Source organism: Leucopleurus acutus (genome assembly GCF_964270905.1).
Source record: "Leucopleurus acutus genome assembly, chromosome: 5".
Lineage (NCBI taxonomy): Eukaryota > Metazoa > Chordata > Mammalia > Artiodactyla > Delphinidae > Leucopleurus > Leucopleurus acutus.
The window spans coordinates 81,541,179-81,562,190 of NC_139147.1; the positions used below are offsets into that span (position 1 = coordinate 81,541,179).

Here is a 21,012-nt window from a genome sequence, read left to right on the forward strand (position 1 = left end):
TTTGCATTTGTGCTTTTGCTGTAAGGATTTTTTTTTTCCTGTAATGTTTCCCTTGCTGTAAATTGGTCTTGCAAGAGTGTCTTCTCTTCCCTATTAAAAAAAGAACAGGCCTGGGCAGATTGTCCTTTTGTGAGAGAGTTTGAAACCTCTCAGGAGGTAACCCTAGATATGGGCTGTGTAAGAGGATGCTGGTACTTGTGCTTCTCCAGAGGGGCTGAGGAGGACTTAGCTTACATAAACACTTCTCAGCTGAGTGCCTGGAAATGCTTTGTAATTGCCTGAAAGGGCACTTAAGGAGGGTCTTTTATACTTTTCCCATAGAAAAGGTAGAATAGAAGAGGGGGGATGTCTCTTTTACTTGGCTGCCCACAGTAAAGATCAGATCCTGGAAGTCCTACCCCAAGTTTCCTAATCTGAATTTTAATAGAGAATAATTCAGTAGGGATAATGTCACTGTGCTGAGGGTACCTCAGCAGAGTCAGAACATTTCTGCTTCTCCTCAGCTTCGTTCTCTTTCCTTTCCTTCCCCACCAGCCTGGGATCTTATTTCTTGGGGAATAAAGAGAAAACAGCAGCGTAGGGCTTTAATGTATTCTGTATTTTGACATATTAAACAAGGTCCCTGCTTTCCAATTTCCATTCCTGTCGAAACAAGAAGCAAACAGTTTCTCTTAGGCTCTAAGTGTGTCCAAAAGCAGAGAACCCCTGTCATGTGTTTCTTCACGTCTGCCTGAGCAGTAGCATGGTGCTCTGTGCGCAGCCGACACTTGGGGAGTGTGTTTTGCACACCACGGCTCTCTGTTCTGTTCCCTCCCCGCCCTGTTGCTCAGCAGGCCCCAACGCCAGCCTCCAGCCTGCAGGGAAGTAAGTTTGTAACGTGAGTTCTGAAAGCCCCTGGGATGACCTTAGTGATAGAAAAATACTAGCTAGGGCTATTTCTCATTTTCTGATTCCTCTCTTAAACGCATACACTAGCCAGGTCTTCCCAGGCTGCATCTAGACTTTGTGTGGCTAATGCTGTTCCCCAGTAAAACTGTATGTGTGAGGGGACAAGTCACAGTTTAGGTACCCTTGACACACTTGGTGCGTTTCTGCTCTTAGGAGCATTGGGGTTATAAATAGAAGGGAATGGTTCTCTCCTACGAGAAGCCTATTTCTCTAGGGTTTGAGTTTTCTCCCGTCAGACTTTTAAGATGAACTTTAAACTTGAAGGTAAAATTTTCCACCGTGATTAAATCCCACTTCAAATATTGTTGATGCTTTAATGCCAGTTTAGATGAAAATCAAATAAACTGGGAATAAATTATAGAAGGGGTGTAAGGTTCGGTCTTGCATTTTTTTCCATTCAGGAGGAATGCGCTGTTTCCGCCTTTCCTGATGGTGTGTTCCGCTGTGAGCAGCCCTTCGTGGTAGAATTTGCTGTGGCTGACGGAAAGCCCACAGTGGGGGGAGCCAGCCTTTCACCTCTAACCGAACCCGAGTTGGGAGAACAGGGCTCTATTTAGGCCTCTCTCTCAATGGTAAAAGTTAAGCAAATAAGTTGTCTATCATATTAGTTTCTCTGTGGCCTAGAGTTTTGGGATGTGACACTGATGCAATTAGAAATATTCGTTCTGTATAAAATATTTTCATGGCAGAGCCCCGTATTATAATACACAAGCCCTACCTCAGTCAGAGTTGGGCCAGATCTTTTCTAAGCTCCTTTTTCTCCCTTTCATTTCTAACTCTTATATTCAAGGCCTCTGGGTTTCCATTTTTGGAATTCTAAAACAACAATCCTAAATTGTTAGGATGAATGAGTCCCTGAAAGAAAATGAACTGCACAAATCCAAGCTGTTTCAAGAATAATACTAAAGTGTGGAGAGAGTGTGAACTTGAAGTAAATCTGAAACTAGTTCATCTGGGTCAAAAAAAAACACCCCAAAACCTCTCTACTACCATTGGCCTTAAATTATCTTCCTTATTTGAGAAACCAGTTTTCTATTTAGAAATGACTGTTTGAAAGATGCAGTTTCAATGAGAGGCAGCTGTTCCGTGATAGGCCCTCTTTCTGACCTGCAGTTCCCCTCTGAGTCAGGACATTCCTGATTTAGTACATTCAGCCAAGGTGGGTTCCTCTTACTAACATGACCACTTCTTTCGGGAGGAGAAAGAAAGCATTAATACAGAGAATCTTTTTCCTTCTATTTTAGCCAGACTTAGAATAGAGGCCCTTAAAAAAATCGCCTGTCATTATTGTTAGTACTGGTAGAGGTGAAGAAAGGATAAGGCCAATGTCCTATAAATTCCATTTAGCAACTGCTCTTCCTAGTTGATGACCAAGGACATGACCAGCCAACCTCTTTACCCTGGCAAACTTGCCACTGGGCCATAGGTCCCCCTTGAGGACTCTTTGGCCCCTAAGCCCTCCCTGTGTATAGGCCCATTACCCTGACCTCTTCCCAGCGCCTGCCCAGCCTTTCCAGCCCCTTGTTGCAGAAGAGACAAATAGATGGCCTTGAGGACCACTTCTCTTCCTAGCCAAAGCTATCCTCGCTCTGTCTGCGCTTTAGGACCTGAGCATCACCCTTGTCTCGGGTCACGTTTTCTCCTCTCCGGAGGCAGAGTAAAGAGGTAGGGGAAGCCTGGAGCACCCCCTGGAGGCTAGAGTGCTGCCCACATTTTGAGTGGTCAGCCTGGGTGGTACTGTTCTACCTTTTGGGTTGCACGTGTACATTATACAGTGACCTGCCAAACTGACTTCCATGGGCAAAATTTAGTTTTTCATCTTCTGCCCAATAGTATTTCAGCTGGTGATTTGATTTTGAGATACCGTGTCCTGGTTGTGCCACCAGTGGCTGCCATTGCTGGAAGAGGCAGTGGAAGAGGGGGCAGGGGAGGGAGGAAACTTTTTGTGAGATGATACCATGGAGCTGGGCCTAGCAGAAGCAAACCTCCAAATCACCCACCTCCCCTCCCCATTCTATGAAGTTACTAGATAATATAAACATTCTAGTTCATATAAGACCCCAGCAGTGTAAGAATGCCCCCAATAAAGCCCTTTCCTATAAAGTATAACTCCTTTGTCCAGTCAGTCCCTCTTTTCCACAGAGAAATTTAAATCCCTTTTTAAGGGTAAAACCACCATTTTCCTCTCTTCCTGCTTCTACCCGAGCCGGAAGGGCTTTGCTTGGGGGTCTAAAGGAAGCTACAACCTCGGGGCCCCTTAAGCTGGAGCTTTGGCTTCTTCGGAGCTGGATTTCTCCATTGTTGAATCTATCTTGTGTCATATATTCCACATTCCAGGGAGCAGTAAGAGCATAAAATACCATAACACCAGGCCCATCCAAACAAAATTTAGCAACATTTCACTTTCCAGAGCCAGTGTGAACACTGCAGCTTCTTGTCATCGAAGCACCAATCTCACATACAGCCAGCCTTTCCCCCCTGAGAAAGCAGCATTCTACAAGCCCAATACTTGATCTGGGGCACAACCTAGACCCATGTTGCTCTTGTCAGCTCGAGTCCATAACAGAGATTTAGGGTCATCCTAGGCAAACAAAATGGAAGAGAGGCCTACAGAGCATGGCCTCATGGTTTTAACTTCTTCATGGTATCAATTCTGTTGTCTAATTTACAACCCAGGTGGGAAACATTCTATCAATAACTCTAATTCCTGTCTCCTGGGAGAAATTCCACTGCCTTTGCAGGTGACCTCTCAGAAGTTTCAGATACCACTCTCTATTAATGCTATTTATATCTTTTCAAAGTTGGGCCAGTTTTTTTTTAAGCTGCTTTTCCTCCCTTAATTTCTAAACTCTTGTATTCAAGACCTCTTGGTTTCCATTTTCAGAATCCTGAAGTGATCTTCTCATGTCCCTGCTAACCCTGTTTGTCTGCCACTCCATTTGTGCATTGAGAGGGGTCTCTCTGGAGACAGTCTCCATACCACCTTTTTAAAAATTTTTTATTTTGTATTGGAGCATAGTTGATTAACAGTGTTGTATTAGTTTCAGGTATACAGCAGAGTGATTCAGTTGTACATATACATGCATCTATTCTTTTTCAAATTCTTTTCCCATTTAGGCTGTTACAGAGTATTGAGCAGAGTTCCCTGTGCTATATAGTAGGTCCTTATTGGTTATCCATTTTAAATATAGCAGTGTGTACATGTCACTCCCAATCTCCCAATCCACACCATCTTTCAAGTAAGTGCCTATCATTTTTTATAGGAACTCGCCAAAAAATATTCCTGGGCTTGCATCCCCCAAAGTTTCCAGCTGTAGAATTCCAAATACTTGATATAACCTCATTTACTCTTATGAGTAAGAAAGGTGTTTTCTTCCCTCGCCTCTTTTCCCACTGTAGCAAGACCTGGCTCTAGTTTTGTAGGTTATTATTTCACTCTGGTATTACCCAGCCATCTTCATGCAGGGTCATCAAGATTTGAATCTCGCTCTTGGGCTGGTCCTGTTCCAATACCAATGTAATTATAACTCTATTTGTTGGATCTGACGGTCTTTTCCCATAGTCCATGTCATGATAAGTTCAAAGGCTTTTTTCTTGAGCTGATTATGTTACCCCAAGTTTCTAGCTCTAAATCATGAAAAACAGAGTGGGTTTTTTTGTCCACACACCAATTCCTGAAGCCTCTCTTCTGCTGACTGTAGGTTTTTCCCACTGCTTGGGAGAAATCTGATTCCTGGAGCCAGATGTTCCAGGAACTAGTTTTATCAGTTCCTAATTTGGCTCCTACGTTATTTATTGTACAGAAGATGATATTGGCCATCCATATAGGGAAGACTTCTTTAATTGTTAATTGATGAATTCTGCTACTTCCTGGTTGATCTTACATCCTGGGGCCCTGAAATATATCACCAGGGTGATAGTCAGTCCTTTGGTCCTTACTGAGAAACAGGACAAGTAAGGAAAGAATAAGTTGGAAAAATCAACATATCCCCCCACCACCATGATTAATCTCCAATCTAAAACCCTGAATACTATCCCTGTTACTCATCATCATAAACCTTGTAGTTCTATTTGATTTCTTAAACTATGTGAATTTATTAGTGTGATGAAAACAGAAGTTACTTTAAATAAATAAAATCTTGAATACTGCCACTGTGACAATTGTGAAGAGATCTTTCCCTATACCTACTGATACCAGATTCTATCCCAGAACAGAAGCCTTGCTTTCTCCACGTAGGACTTTGCCCAGGACAAATGCAGCTATTCTTGCCATTTGAGATTCAGAATGAACCTGCCCTGAAATCTCAGCCCCTGTATGTGGTATGCTCACCCAGATGTTGGCTGTACCAGATGTTTATCATATTTCCCATGAGTTATGTGGAAAGCCTGTTTCCGTACCAGAGTCCTGCTGCCATTCTTGATTCCCAAAACGTAAATGCACAGGGGATTCTCCAAGCCAACAGACTTGAACACAATTTAGGTCTCCAGCTCCACACTCCTTTCTGATCTCTTAGCCTAATAAGCTAGGTTGGACCAGTTGTAGCTCCCAGAAACTCTTGTGCCTTTTTCCCCAAGGCTCAGGGCACCAGAAGTCCAGGCAACCCATTTCAAGCTTCCTCTCCTGGCCCTGGCCCTGCTCAGGCTTTATGGGCAGAAGGAGCCAAACCAGCTACTTGGAGGGAAGAATGAAGGAGAACCTCGAAGAAGAGAACTTTAATTCTTTTTAATTCTGCCAGCCTTCACAGCTTGATGATGGCTGCATTGTGCCCTTCTGAGGACTCGGGATGAAATCTAATGAGTTGTTCATCTGTTCCGGTAGTGTTCTAAATGTGTTGTGCATATACATTCACAAGGAGTGGACATTCTCCATTTTTTTTTTCCAAAAATGCTTTGTGATCTTGAGTTGAGCTTATGTTTTAGTTCCTGTTATATGTGTATTAATATGTATATGGAACTACTGATCAATTTTACTTTTGTTAATATTTTGTACTTGTGTAATCGCTGTCTTTTTACCCAGGCCATAGTAGAGGTGGCACTGGGCAGTAGTCATGGTGATAGCAGTGGCAGTTTTCATTTTGCCCTCTCTTGGGTGTTTCCTTCTCCTTTCTAAGTGGGCCAGGGCCAAAAACATATTTGAGAATCACTGGCTTAGATGTTAAGAGTATGACAACATTTGTCCTTGTGTAATTTTAGATTCCCAGGGCTGTATTATCCAAACATGGTAAAGGTACGGTATAAACAGGGCAGTCTCCTTCCAGTTTGGTAATAGGCCAGGGGTGACTTCCGTCGTGTGTAAATGCATGGTTTTGAAGTTCTTAGCACGTCTACTGACCTGTTAGTCAACCATAAGATAATTTTTTTCTCCAAGTATCTTGGAGGAGATGAGATATAATAGCTGTTTTATCGACTTATTTTTAAAGCATATTGCTACATTTACTTCATTTCTCTGTGTATAGATATTTTTTTTCCAAGTTATTGGAAAGTAAGTTGCAGGCATTATGACATTTCACCCCCAGATACTTTAGCGTGCATCTCCGAAGGACATTCTTCTACATAGTCAAGAAAATTAACTTTTATTCAGTAATATTCCCCAGCTGTCTTTTATAACTGATATTGACATTGTTATTGATATAGGATTTGATTAAGAATCATACATTATGTTTATTGTTATGCCTCTTTTATCTTCAATCTATAACAATCTGCCTACCTTGCCACCTCCCCCCAATAACACTGACCTTTTTTAAGAAATGAAATGGAGTTATTTGTAATGAGGTGGATGGACCTAGAGTCTGTTATACAGAGTGAAGTAAGTCAGAAAGAGAAAAACAAATACCGTATGCTAACGCATATATATGGAATCTAAGAAAAAAAAAAAAAACGGTACTGGGCTTCCCTGGTGGCGCAGTGGTTGAGAGTCCGCCTGCCGATGCAGGGGACACGGGTTCGTGGCCCGGTCCGGGAAGAGCCCACATGCCACGGAGCGGCTAGGCCCGTGAGCCACGGCCACTGAGCCTGCGCGTCCGAAGCCTGTGCTCCGCTATGGGAGAGGCCACAACAGTGAGAGGACTGCGTACCGAAAAAAAAAAACAAAAACGGTACTGATGAACCTAGTTGCAGGGCAGGAATAAAGAGGTAGACATAGAAAATGGACTTGAGGACATGGGGTGGGAGAGCAAAGCTGGGGCGAAGTGAGAGTAGCATCGACATATATACACTACCGAATGTAAAATAGTTGGCTGGTGGGAAGCAGCAGCATAGCACAGGGAGATCTGCTCCGTGCTTTGCGATGACCTAGAGGCGGGTAGGATAGGGAGGATGGGAGGGGAGGCTCAAGAGGAAGGGGATATGGGGACGTGTATGCCTATGCCTGATTCGCTTTGTTGTGCAACAGAAACTAACACAGTACTGTTGAAGCAATTATACTCCAATACAGATTAAAAAAATAAAAACTGACTTTTTTTGAAGGGTCCTGGCCAGTTGTTTTGTAGTTGTTGACTTTTTTAGGGTACATTTTTAAAGGATATGTAGAAATGCAAACAACATACAGAAATGCTGACCTTAGGCCTGGAAATTCCCTATGTTTTGGGTTTACTCACCTCTCATATCCATGTTATAATGTTGACCTCTAAACACTGGTAGAAGAACAGAGTGAGTCAGATGGAGAGAGACTGTGCATGTTTACTTAGTTACATGCATGTTTAGTTCCTGGAGAGAACTAAACATGCATGTAACTAAGTAAATGAATCCCTCAAAAGGAGAGGGCTTTTGAGGGATTCATTACAATTTTTTAGCAAAGCTTACTAAATAGTTGATTTTACTATTTATGGATGATTTTTTGCTGTATTCAATTTTTGAATTTATGTTTACAAAGGTTAGCTGTATCAGATATTAAAGAAAATGGCACAGTCCCCCATATCTCCACCAATTCTGCTTTTAGTACTTGTGCCCCTTAACTAAATTTGATAACATTTCAAATTTTTATTTTTGGAAACTGTCTCCAGGCAGAATCAATGTTAACCATCCATTCAAACGGGTTTGAGCATGTCTCTTATTTGGTTTAGAAATCTAAAAGGCATCTCCTTTTCCAGATACTTTTTTTATGTGCCAGAACCCATCCACTTATCTCATCTCCCTTAAACCTCTTTGGTTCCCAGAACAGGGTATTATCTCCTGTCCTTGTCATTTGCTATAGCAATTGCAAAAAATATTGAGATTAGGAATATATTTTATGCTTGAAATGAATTTCTAATCTACTCAGGCCTAAAATAAAGACATATTTCTGACCCCTTTTAGTAGTATGGTAGAACTTAAAGTAAGCCTCAGCCTGCCTACCCCTTTTTTCTTACTCACTAGCTATCTATGCTTTGTCTCAGAATTTGTCCAAAACAGGCCAGCACTAAGGAAAGGTAGCAGTATGTTGGAAAGTAAGCCTTTTGGTTTTGTTGTGCACAGAACTCAAGGGACACTGCACCTGGTGACTTAAAGCCCTCTGGTGTTTGCCAACTGGATACCCTGACAAGTTAAGAGTCATCAGGGGAGAAGAGGCCACACCTGCTCCTTCCAGACGGCTTTTGCATTTCTGTTTTGCCAGTGTCAGTTTTAAGTTCATATGTCCCTCTGCCCTCTTTCCTTGAGTTCTACTGACAGCCACAGTCAAAGAGCAGTACAGGCAGGTGTCTCGGGCTTCCCCCCACCATCATTCTTTTTTTTTTTTTGCGGTACGCGGGCCTCTCGCTGCCGTGGCCTCTCCCGTTGCGGAGCACAGGCTCCAGACGCGCAGGCTCAGTGGCCATGGCTCACGGGCCCAGCCACTCCGCGGCACGTGGGATCTTCCCGGACCGGGGCATGAACCCGCGTCCCCTGCATCGGCAGGCGGACTCTCAACCACTGCGCCACCAGGGAAACCCCACCACCATCATTCTTGAACTAAACAGTATGTATTCCATACTATGGAGGGAAATGAAGCAGGATGGTAGTGGCCTAAGACAGGAACAGTGACCCAAAGCTGGTGGCACAGGGAGTAGTAAGCTTAGGAATGGACCTTCTCTTTAGGATTATGGCTCTGGAATCCTGAGAAGTCTTTCAGCCATGACTGTGTACATCCACACCACATTTGTTCACGAGTGCTGTGAGACACGGGCTGGCCACGTGGGACATAGCCTCATGGACATGCCATTTGGAGGCAGGTGTTGGTGTTCTGGTCAACCTTCCATGTATGGTAAGAAGATCGTGCCTGTCAGTCGTGACCAAATAAGGTCCTATCCTGAGGTCATGCCTGCACAGCTGATTTGGGAAAGATGAGTCTGTTCCAGATGCAAGTAATGAAACTGAAGAAGGTGGAGAGGAAAACCCCAAAACAAAATCAGAACGGCGGCACCCAACAGAAAGCAGGCAGAGCCTGTGTGTGATGCAGGAGAAGCAGGATGGTCTTAGTCTCTCTCCCGCGCAGACCGCAGTATAACTGATTGGCAATTTCTTTAACACTCAGCGACTACATAAATGCTGTATGTATTCACAACAAAGGCTGTGGCGAATTGAAATTTTGATGATCACGAAACACCAAAGGAAAGGCTTATTATTAGACAAGGTGGTTTTTGTCTTTATGAAAAAAATTCCTTTTGACTCAAACTGTTGTGCATCATAACATTCAACAAAAGTGTTTTCCTTTGTTTTGATCCTCTGTGCTGTAATAGTGAAGTTCACTGCCAGCACTGGCATGGGGTAGCTGCCTTGGACAGAATCCACAGGCCTGTACTTGTGGGCAGGAAACAGATTTTGTCAGCAGAGGGAATTATTATTTCTCTTGAATGGACTAGTTTGTCTATATTTTTTTTCTATTTTGAAACAGTTGGGTTATATCTTTGAAAGACTGCTTCTACACCATCACAGAAGGAAGATTTTCTAAAGTTTGAGAAATCTTAGTATTAACTCAGTGATGCTATTTGACCAGGACAGGGCTGTGTTTTTTTTTTAAATAGGAACAATTGAAATAACACATAGCAATCATAAGAGTACAGCTTGATAAATTTTCATACTGTATAAGCCTTTAGATCAAGACCTAGAACTTATCAAAATACAAGGAGACTCCATGTGCTCCCTGAACAGGCACCACCCCCAGACTCAGGAGTAACCTCCATCCTGACTTTAAACACTGTAGAGTAATTTTGTTTCCTTTTGAATGTTATTGTAAACGGGCTCATGTAGTGTCTGGCTTTTTTTGTAGTGTCTGGCTTTTATTTATGAGCCCGTGTTGTTAAGTGTGATTGTAATTTCTTCATTCTTATTTCTGTGTAGTATTGAAGTTTTGTTTGAGATTACATTGAGCCTATACATAAATTTGGGAAGAACTGATATCTTTACAGTATCAACCTTCCAACCTATGAACATAATATATTCTTCATTTATTGAGAGTTCTTTGATTTTCCTCAGGGTTTTATAGTTTTCAGTTTAGATATCTTGCATGTCTTTTATTAGGTGTGTTCCTAGGTATTTGATGTTATCTGTTGCTGTTGTAAATGTATTTTTTGAATGTCACATTGTTTTAGTTACTGTGTATATAAATCGTTCTTTTTATGTATTGGCCTTATAACCAATGATCTTGGTAAATTAGCTTATTGATTATTATACTTTGTGGATTCTTTAACATTTTCTGTATACCCAACCAGGCCAGCTGTGAATAATGAGAGTTATATATTTCTTTCTAATCTTTTTGCCTTTTATTCATTTTTCTTAACTTACTGCACTGGCTAGGATCAGGCTTGATTTTTGATCACTGTGTCAGATAGAAAAATATTCCAAGGAGTTCCCTAGTAAGAAAAGCAACTGTGAAGTTAAGTTGGTTGATCTGTGAACATCGTATCTAAATTTTAGGTGGTATTATGATGGTCTACAAAGCAGCATATTGTACTTTGTAATGCATGCCCACAGATATGGACTTAGATCTTGTCAGCCAGCCACCTTGTCTTTCCTACCCCTGACAAGCAGAGACTCTCATATATTTGTGCATGGATCCTTAACAAAGTTCTTATAGTCAAATAGGGGTCCAGACAGCTCACTCAAAGTGTTCTTGCCTCAGAGGTGGCATTAAGAGGGAATGTCAAGAAGCAGTTTCAGGAGGGGTGGGGCATTTGGGGTGCGAGATGGTATCCATGGCAACAGTGTGGCATCTGGCTGATCAGTGACTGGCTGTAGAAGATGCCAGGCTTTCCAAAGTGCCTGCAGCTATCTGAATGAGAAGATTTTGATCAGCAGGATATAGAAGGGAGAATGAGATCTTCTAGATGGAATACTAGGTTGGGAGGCAAGGACTGTAAGAAGTAGAGGCCACTGGAGTCAAGAGATGTCAGTTGCCAGTAGGAGTGAGGCAGGGATCCTGGGTATTTTGGTGGCCTAGAGATGGGGAAGGTGTAAGCCCTTGAGTGGATTCAGGTGTATCAGGTGTGCCTCCAGCTGGCGAGTGCAGAGTAAACATGAGGACACAGACCCTGATAATTGGCGAATAGTATTCCTTCATCTTCTTCTCTGGTGTTGTCTTCTTTCTCGACCTCTTTCTGTATTTCTTTTAATCCCTTTTTGATGTAATCTTTTTCTCTCAGATTCCCTCTGGGAAGCAATGTGGTGGAATGACTAACAACTGTTTGGGACAGTATCCTGATCACTTACAGCTATGAGACTGTGGCGGATTACTTACCTTTTGATTCTTGATCTTCTCATCTCTAAAATGGAGACAGTGAAAGTAGCTTTCTCACTGGGTTGGGAAGATTGAATAAAATAATGTATATAAACAAACTGGCCAAAGCCAATGATAAGGGATCTGTCTGGCTGCCTCTCTCTTGGTCTACCTGGTTCTTTTCCAGAGGTGTTAGTTCTTATCCATTGTTCCTTTGTTCTAGAGCACTTTCTCTCAACCAGATGTAATGTGGTATTTTTGTTGTTTTCATTGAAAACAAAGTCTATGTCCTCTATTTTTGATGTACAAAGTGGGTGAGTGCAGTATCTCCCATTGCTGTCAATGTGGTAGATCACTGAAATGACAGTGGGGGGCTCTTGCCTCCTTTCCCCTCCAATATCAGAAGCTCCAAGACCTTGAGCAATTCCTTCAACTCCTCTGGGCCTCAGGGTCCTTATCTATAAATATAAGGGCCTGAATTAAGTGGATTGTGAGGCCCCAGTCCAACTCTAATTACACCTGTGGGAAGATGCTGAAAGTCAGACCTCTCACTAAATTATGCATGCCCTGAAGAAAGGACTGACTGCCATGTCTGTTTTGTTTACTGTCATATCCCCAACACCTTCAGGATGCCTGACCCATGGAAGATGTTCAATGAATGAATGATTGGATGAATGAATGAAAGAAATTTTTACAACAAGGAAGGCGGCCCACGTTTGCCAGGAATTGTTCTCAGGGCAGTGTTGGCTTTATGGGCCCATCTTCTATAACTGAGCTTAAACTCAAATTTTCTAACTGTAAAAAATGTTTATCAACTCAAATAGTCAAGTAGCATCTCTTTTCAAACTTCCTAAGGAGTTCATGCTCCTCTTTGTTTTTGTTTTTTTGTGTGTGTGTGTTTTCGTGTTTTTTTTGCGGTATGCGGGCCTCTCACTGTTGTGGCCTCTCCCGTTGCGGAGCACAGGCTCCGGACGCACAGGCTCATTGGCCATGGCTCATGGGCCCAGCCGCTCTGCGGCATGTGGGATCCTCCCTGACCGGGGCACGAACCCATGTCCCCTGCATTGGCAGGCGGACTCTCAACCACTGCGCCACCAGGGAAGCCCTCTTTTCTTTTTTTTTTGTTTTTTTTCGGTAGGCGGGCCTCTCACTGCTGTGGCTTCTCCCGTTGCGGAGCACAGGCTCCGGACGCGCAGTCTCAGCGGCCATGGCCCACGGGCCCAGCCGCTCCACGGCATTTGGGATCTTCCTGGACCGGGGCACGAACCCATGTCCCCTGCATCGGCAGGCGGACTCTCAACCACTGCGCCACCAGGGAAGGTCTACGCTCCTCTTTTAATTGCAATTCATTGCCGTGCTTTATAGTCCTCAGTCTCTGTCATCCTTTAGTAAGTTGCCCATGCGAAGGTAAATACTCTGTTTTTGAAAGCACAGTGTATAATTACACAACATCATAGCACCATCTGCAAGGTGCTATGCCATTTTCTTTATTTCTGAAGGCAGCATCACATATCTCATTTTACAAAGAGGGAACAGGCTGAAAGCAAGGAGCATTCCTTGGACTTCTAAGTTCCTGCTTAAAATACACGACTAGCTCTGACTAGTGCATACCACCGTCAGGCACCTTCATACATCCTCTGGCCCAGCAGTCCCTTTGGAGACCAAGCCTTCGTCGTAACCCCTCACAGGGCCCCTGCTGGCTTTCCTGTCAGTGATCTGTGAAACTTCCAATTCTCGCTCCTGCTCTGTACCACTCTCCTCTCCCTCCTTCGAATGGTTGATTCCTGAGGGAAAGAATATTTATGACTAACATCGTGTCTAGCCTTGAAGGGTAAGTGTGGTCCCTGCCTTCAAGGTTAAGAATTAATTGGAAATATAACCCATTCAATCACTTATTATTGTAGTTGATTCAGGCTGCTATAGTACCACAGACTGGGGAGCTAACAAACAACAGAAATTTATTTCTCACTGTTCTGGAGGCTGGAAGTTTGAGATCATGATGCCAGCATGGTTGGGTGAGGGCTCCCCTCCAGGTCACAGACTTGTGTCCTCAGATAGCTGTGCCCTTGTGACCTAATCACCTCCCCAAAGCCCCTCCCCCTAATATCACATAGGGCATTAGGATTTCAACATATGAATCTTGGGGGTCAGAAACATTCAGACCGTAGCACTCATCAGCTCTTTCTTGAGCTCCTCCTTTGGTTAGAGAACATAAGATTCCAGGTATAGGACAGTTTGGTGTGGTGGAAGATACCATACAATCAAAAGCCAAAACGGTGTAGTACACACTAAGATACTGTGTAGGTTTGAGGGAATCAGGACATCCAGTTAGCCAAAAGCTTAGATTCTCTTTCCAAATGGGTATATACTATTCCTGAAGACTATGAAAGTTTGCTTTCTGGGAAGCTTTGGTTTACCTCTGGTGTTAGTCCTGTCAGCAGAGCTGGTAACTTTTATAACAATATTGTGAAAATGTCAAAACATTTCTAAAACCTGAAGTGAGAAAATTGAATCATGCCATAACTGGTTTACTCTCCAAACTTCAGTAAAACAGTGATTATAAATGATTTTCTTTAGATAAAGTCAGAAAAGTACTTTCCAGGACATGTAACTTCTGTTTACGCTGGGGCATCATCACCTTCCCTCATTACCTTGCCAAAACTTTTATGGCAGAAGACTGGTAAGAGGAGAAGCAATGACACAGGGGCAGTGCCGTGAACCACCAGAGCATCCACTGCGTTGGAGAAATGGTTTTCTGTGTCAAGTCGTCGATCTTCCCTTCTCGTTTACTAACAACATTCTAACAACAACAAGCTTAGCCATTTTCTGTGTCTGAATGTCTGAAAACATTTGATAGCAATTGAGGGTTGGCTGCCATGATGTCACCATCAAAAAATCACAAGAGAGACTCTAATGACTTCTAAATATAATCTGCCAGTTCTGAGCTTACTTTGCATGTTCGGGAAAAGCAGTTGGCATTATGTAGGAAAGGAATAATGAAAACCTGCCCTTGCCAGTCAGTCCCTGGCAGGACTTTGCTTTATAAACTTGTCATCTGTGATCTAGTCCTCAGTCTCATTTGTTCACTTCTGAGTCCAGAATTCAGGGGTTGGAGGAGGCACCTGAGAAACCAGTTGGTGGGAAGATTGTTCAGTCTTACCAGACAGGAAAGGGATGATCCTTTAGCTAATTCTCCCTAATAGAATCACTAAGAAAACCAATCTCCTGGAAGATGGCTTAGAAGTAAAGATTGAATGGAACGGAAAACTTTAGTGGGTCACCAGAGCACTAAGCTCTGTTAGCTATTTAATGAGAATTTGGATCCAGTGGAGAACAGCTGGCAGGAAAGCTTAACTCGTTCCCCTCCCTCTCCTTCCCAGATGCTGGACAGAGAGTAGCAATGCTAGCCCGTAGCTAGAAGACAACCCTTACGATGCAGCATCTTTAGAGTTTGCCCTTCTGCTTTGGGTAAAACGCCCTGTCTAAAATGAGTTAGCTCGTAGATACGGCAGAAAAGACAAAACTGGTTGGGTTTTGCCACTGCATGTAAGTCACCTTGGTTTGAAAAACTCTTACTCCTCTGCCCTCTCAGAATCACGTATGGAATGTGCAGTCGACTTCTAAACATAAAGCAACAGCTCTGTATGCTATCAATTTAGGAAAAGTAATTGGCACCATCTGTGAAAGGATTGGTTATGAGAGCCTGCCCTTCGTGGCCGGGTACTAGGAGATGCATGGAGCCGACACGAGCACAGAGGTTTCCAGGCCTCCTCCTGGAGAAGAATGCAGTTAACCTCTCCTCGGTTGTGGTTTGGTCCATCGTTGTATTCCTTTGCTTTTAAAAATTTTGAAATGCCCCTAAAGTTGCGTATTTCTTACTCAGAGCTAATATTTAGTTGCTTGAGGAAGGACTTGGAAAAATCATGTGTTTTTTTTAAAGTCATATATTTAATTTGTATATATGCCTCTGTATTTTGCCACAGGAATTTTAAGCCTTTGATAAGCTAACGTGTAATGTCTACCAGTATCTTTTTGGTGTTGTTTTGTCCTTTTCAGAAACAAAATTGTTCTTATCTGCAATCCTTGGTGTTCTGTCACACCTGCATTTTTCTTGAAGAACCATCACCTACATGTTCTTTAAGGGCCTCAGAGCTGCTAGGAAGCAGACCCAACACCAAAGAAGTTCGGTGAAAACAGACTTGGCTAATGTAAAGTGTCAGATGATGATTTCTGACTTTAAAGAACGTTTCACTGGTTTTAGATGGTAGGCTCTGTGTTAAGGGTTGGGCTTTCTCTGGCATGTGATTTGACACGAGTTCCAAGAACAATCAGCTAGTATAGGGTTTGCAGAAGGAAGCATTGTGCTCCCTGTTAATCAGCTGTCCTCTGTTCCTCCCTCATCCCTCTTCTGATTTTAGTGGTGCTTCATGCCCCACCTCCAACCAAGATCAAACGGGAGCTGCACAGCCCCTCCTCTGAGCTGTCGTCCTGTAGCCATGAACAGGCTCTCGGTGCTAATTATGGAGAAAAGTGCCTCTACAACTATTGGTAAGTGGAGCCAGAGGAAGGCTGGCCAGGAAGTGGCCGGCACGCTGATTGCTTACAGTATTACTCAGCAGATGCTCAGTGTAGCACACCCCATCTTTCGTGGCAGTGTAATGGTCCTCTAGGTGTAGCCAGTCCAAATGCGGCTTTGTCTGCACGTAAAATGCAAAACTGTTAAATCGGCTCTCCGGGGGGGACTGAGTTCATGGGGTACTGAGCCCTCCTAAGGGAAAGAACCTTGAATGCTGGGATATTTGATCTGTGGCTTCGAGGGAGGGAATATATGCTTCTTCATGTCTATCATATGTTAATGTGAACTTTAAGCACCAAAGAAGTAATCTTCAAATCAGAATATATGAAAAAGTCCCCATGCTTGTGCCCTTTACTTAAGAATATCCAGGCCCCAGGAATGAAGCTTTAATTTTAAATCATTCTTTGCTCTGGAAGATAAACACAGGCCTGCCTGAAAGGGGGAGGAGAAGAGTTGTTAAGTGATGTTACAGCAGAAATTTACCTTCAATAAAGATTCTAATTCCTGGGAACCCTGGAATTCTTGGAGAGGGGGCCAGAAAACTCCTCCCAAGGCATACTTTCTCCCCTCATCTATCCACCCCTGCCCACGCATACATGGAGAGTTCTTTTACAAAAGGGGAAAAAGGAAACCGGAAGCAGAGGCTAAAATTATCTTTGAGAAGAATCACTAGAAGTGTTAAACAAGTCCCTGTGACGCAGTGTGTTTGTCACTTTGCAGAGGTACAAATATTCCCTCGGGCTGCCAGCAATTTAACTATGTTAATGCTGTCATTTCCTGGCAACCGTGGGCTGCAAGCTGGACCTGGTGACCATGCTAATGGCTTCATTGCAGCTAAATGGTTCCTTCTCTTTTTCTGTTTACAGTGCCTATGATAGGAAGCCTCCCTCTGGGTTCAAGCCATTAACCCCTCCTACCACCCCCCTGTCGCCTACCCATCAGAATTCCCTATTTCCCCCACCTCAGGCAACTCTGCCCACCTCGGCACATGCCCCTGCAGCTGGCCCAGTACCAGGTGTGGGCCCCACCCCCAGCCCTCATTCACTTCCAGAACCTGGACCACAGCAGCAAACCTTTGCGGTCCCCCGGCCGCCACATCAGCCCCTGCAGATGCCAAAGATGATGCCTGAAAACCAGTATCCATCAGAACAGAGGTGGGTGCATATCTGGGCTTCCTTTACTGCCTCCTTCCCCCTCCCCTTTACCTCCCAGGGAGCGGGGAAGCAGTTAGTCATATTTACCAGGTACCTATGAAGATCTCATTCCATTGAGGCATCTTGTGATGTTAGACTACTAATAATATGAATAGGACCTGTTTATATATCACCCTGTACCTGAGGTACTGCACATGGGTTATAGACATTACAACGTCCTTGTGAAGTAGGTAGGGGAGAGGTAGCTGGTACTCTCCCCATTGCAGAGGCAGAGGAAGAGGGGCCTGCTCAGGATGCACAGTCCATTGACCATGGCTCCTCGTTGGATGCTGCCTGCTAGAATTGTACTTCGGTTTATGCTACCCATAAATATTTTATTACCATTTTACTTACATATTAGGGAAGATTGCTGAGTTATAGGAGGTATTATTACTCATTTGATTTTTAACACATTTTTACAGTAGGGGATTACCCAAGGACCTTATTTATAGTTTTTCACTTTTGAGATAGAGATCTTGACTTCACTCCAGGTAGTTCTACATTCTGAATAAGGAAATAGAGGCATCAGGAATAACTTGTCCGAAGTCATTCATTCTCAGAAAAACTAAGATGTAAAAGGAATCTACTCTGCAAACACCAAACTTAACCTCTTCGGTCCCAGCCTTCAGTCCATTACCTGCAATATTCTAGAACTTTGGATGCTTGTCACCTTCCTTTATACAGGATATTCTGCGGACCTGTCTTTTTTTTATTTCAAGTCCCTCTGGGATGAGGAGATAACATAGCGGGTAGTTGTCTGTGGTTACCAAGGGCTGCCAGGTGGTGACCATTGTTTGTCCTTTCTGTCTTTCTTGCTCTGCATAGGTGGGTGTGGGGGAGGAGGACAGGAGAGGAAGGACGTATGAGTGTTTCTTCCCCCGGCCTGGTCCAACCCAGATGCCTGCCGGTATTTAATTGGAGGTCACTTTCTTTATTTCTAGATGAAATGTAGAAAAGTAAGCACTCTTGTCTGGTTCCAATTCCCTTCCCCCTTTGCTGTGAAAGTCACCATAAAGAACTATATAACTTGTCTGGTTAGTGTTTATTCACCTGCTGAAGCCAGGGGGCCACAAACGCCAGTGATATACGGGGCCTGAGGGGAGAGTGTTGACTGGGGGCTGGCTCAGTGGTGGGCCTTGGTTTCCACAGGGAGCTCATCTGAAGGAGGCAGCTACCACGAAGCTTTTGCTAGTTCTTGTCTTGTATTAATAGTCTTGTAGTTTTTCAAAATTTGGAGATTTGGATTTTTATGTAGAAATTCTAGGTTTGTTTGAGGTTTTTTTGTTTTGTTTTGTTTTAAGTTGGCAACTAACTCAAATTTAAAACAGCAGTAACACTTTGCAGACTAAACAAAACCTCTCTGTGGGCAGAATCACCCTTAGGCCTGCAAGCTTGTGAACTCGAGCCTGGATGCCATTTTTATTTCAATAATTTTTCTGGTTTTATGTTTTTAAACAGCATCTTTCTGATTTTCTGCAGGGATTATTAATTGAAGAGGAGGGTTGGGGTGGGGTATATGTTTGGTATTTGAAATAATTAGCAAACTTTATCTTTATTACACCAGATAGAAAGGAAAATTACTTCGTGTTGAGTCTGTTTTATTCCTGTTTCCTCCCAATCTCTGTTTCTTATCCAGGGGCCTGTGTAAATAGATGGTGTCAATAGCTAACTAAACTGGGGGAGAAATCCCCTAGTTCTGCTGTGGTTATTCATCCCCTTGCAGCCCTGGCAGGCAGGGAGCCTTAGTCTCAGTGATGAAGTCCCAAAAAGAGGACATTTGATCCCTGAGATTTGAGTGTCTGTCCTCAGGTGTCCGAAGGCAGGAGCCAGAAAGTAGGTATTTCTTTTGGGGGGTGATTCCTCCCTGAAATCTGCTTGTCCACCTTGCACTCACTTCACCTTACCCTCTGCCTTTAGGAATGGTGGGTCTGAAATAAAAAGACCTCACACATACGGGAGTGATAGAGATCCTTGAGAGAATTGGGATGAAGGGCAGGCGCCTGGAGAGGTGAAATACAAGCAAGACTGGGTGCTTAGGCTTCTACCCCAGACCACTATAGTCTCCAAGCTGAGGGTACAGGAGTCCCCATGGGGGGCTATTAAGAATGCAGATTTCTTGCTCTACCCCAGAGATGGAGTTGTGGTTCTGGGGCAGGACCTGGAAATATTATTGTCACACTTTGGAACATCACGGTGCCACCCTCTCTTCTACCCCGACGCCTACTCCAACACATCTTTTTTTCTTTTTAAGCAGCAAGTACCCAATACTCTGAATTTTGTTCTTATTGCCCTTGTCTGTTATTAATGAGATTTGATATCTGTGTGATGCAGAATACATAAAAAACTTGATAGTTGATTTTGCTTGTAGATACTGGATACCGTGCAGAAAATGAGACAAACTAAAATCCCTAGTCTGATTTTGTAAAAGTAATAGGAGTTGTAGTCATGTATGATTACAAACTTAATAATTACATATTCAATAACTTATGCCTGCCTGAAAGTGGGGCAGATTAGTTTGTAACTGTAGCTTGTTCTTTGCTGACTTTTAATTTAAATTAGAGGGAATATTGCTTCAAAACTAACCCCATAACAAAAATGTGATATTTTGCACGATAGAAGGAAATATAGTCTTATTTGAGCTGTTTTTTTTTTTTTTAACAGCTCTGTAACCAAGGCAGAGTTAAAAAAAAAAAAAAAAAACCATTTTACAGGTAAGGAAAAAAAATCAGACCTCAGAGCATCTAAAGGACTTCCTAAAGGTCACATAGCCAAATACAGGGTCCTACATTTGGAAGCCAAAACATTAACATATAAGTACACCATTTTGGTTATGCTTGCAGGAGGGAGGTTGCTAACAATCTACTGAAAGCTGAGTAAGGGACCTTGAGAAATCCATTTCAACCTTGAATTTTATCCATCACTTTATCTCCTAAACTACCAGAACTTTATCCATCTCTTAAACTACAAAATCCTACTTAATTCCCACATCACTTATCTAAGCCCACATTGTAACACCTATATTTTTCTGTTTTGCTCACAGAGTGCCTTATTTCTTCAGTTGAATAGAGCAAACTCTTTCAGGTTTAAAAATCATGACTTAGACCCCTTTCTTTAGACCACATTTAGCTCAGTATCTTGCCTTCAATGTTTATTGATAGCGATTGTTTGCTAAGATTATACTTTAAACAAGTAAAATATAATCCAATCAAGAGTACATTCTTAATGTTTTGTATAATCTTAGTATATAATTCTTTACAACTCAAAATTCGTTTTTAGAAGATAAATACTGTGTTGGAAAGCCGTGATTTATGTTCGTTATTTCCTCCCCTCAAGGAGGAGAAAAAAAAACAAACATGTAATTTGGCATGTTCAGACATGTTCCATTTATCCTTAAAGAGCAGCTGCTCCTTGAAGAGGAGAAGTGCTTCTCATGCAGCTTTTCCACTCTCACAGGAGTTTTCACTGTGCTGTTTACGAGGTTCACATGTGCTGGGTGGAGGAACTTAGAAAATATTCCTATGTTATGCCCATAGTCCTGGCCAGATACGTTTTCATCTTTACTATTCCATTTGTCATTCCATCTCAAGTTGAGTCCCCACAATTCAACTGAAGAGGCTCCACTAAGA

The 21,012-nt window shown here is 42.9% G+C and overlaps 1 protein-coding gene and 1 long non-coding RNA gene across 2 annotated transcripts in view; one reads left to right on the forward strand and one right to left on the reverse strand.

The window, feature by feature from the left end:
- Positions 1 to 21,012, reverse strand: part of LOC309962629 — a 742,666-nt gene that overhangs the window by 422,741 nt on the left and 298,913 nt on the right. The gene's annotated exons all lie outside the window — the stretch shown is intronic.
- Positions 1 to 21,012, forward strand: part of ETV5 (ETS variant transcription factor 5) — a gene marked incomplete at its 3' end in the record, with an annotated part of 54,488 nt that overhangs the window by 11,492 nt on the left and 21,984 nt on the right. The window contains exons 6-7 of the mRNA XM_082839444.1: positions 16,036 to 16,165; positions 17,060 to 17,347. Coding sequence (XP_082695570.1) covers positions 16,036 to 16,165; positions 17,060 to 17,347 — 418 coding nt within the window. The remainder of the gene's footprint in view (positions 1 to 16,035; positions 16,166 to 17,059; positions 17,348 to 21,012) is intronic.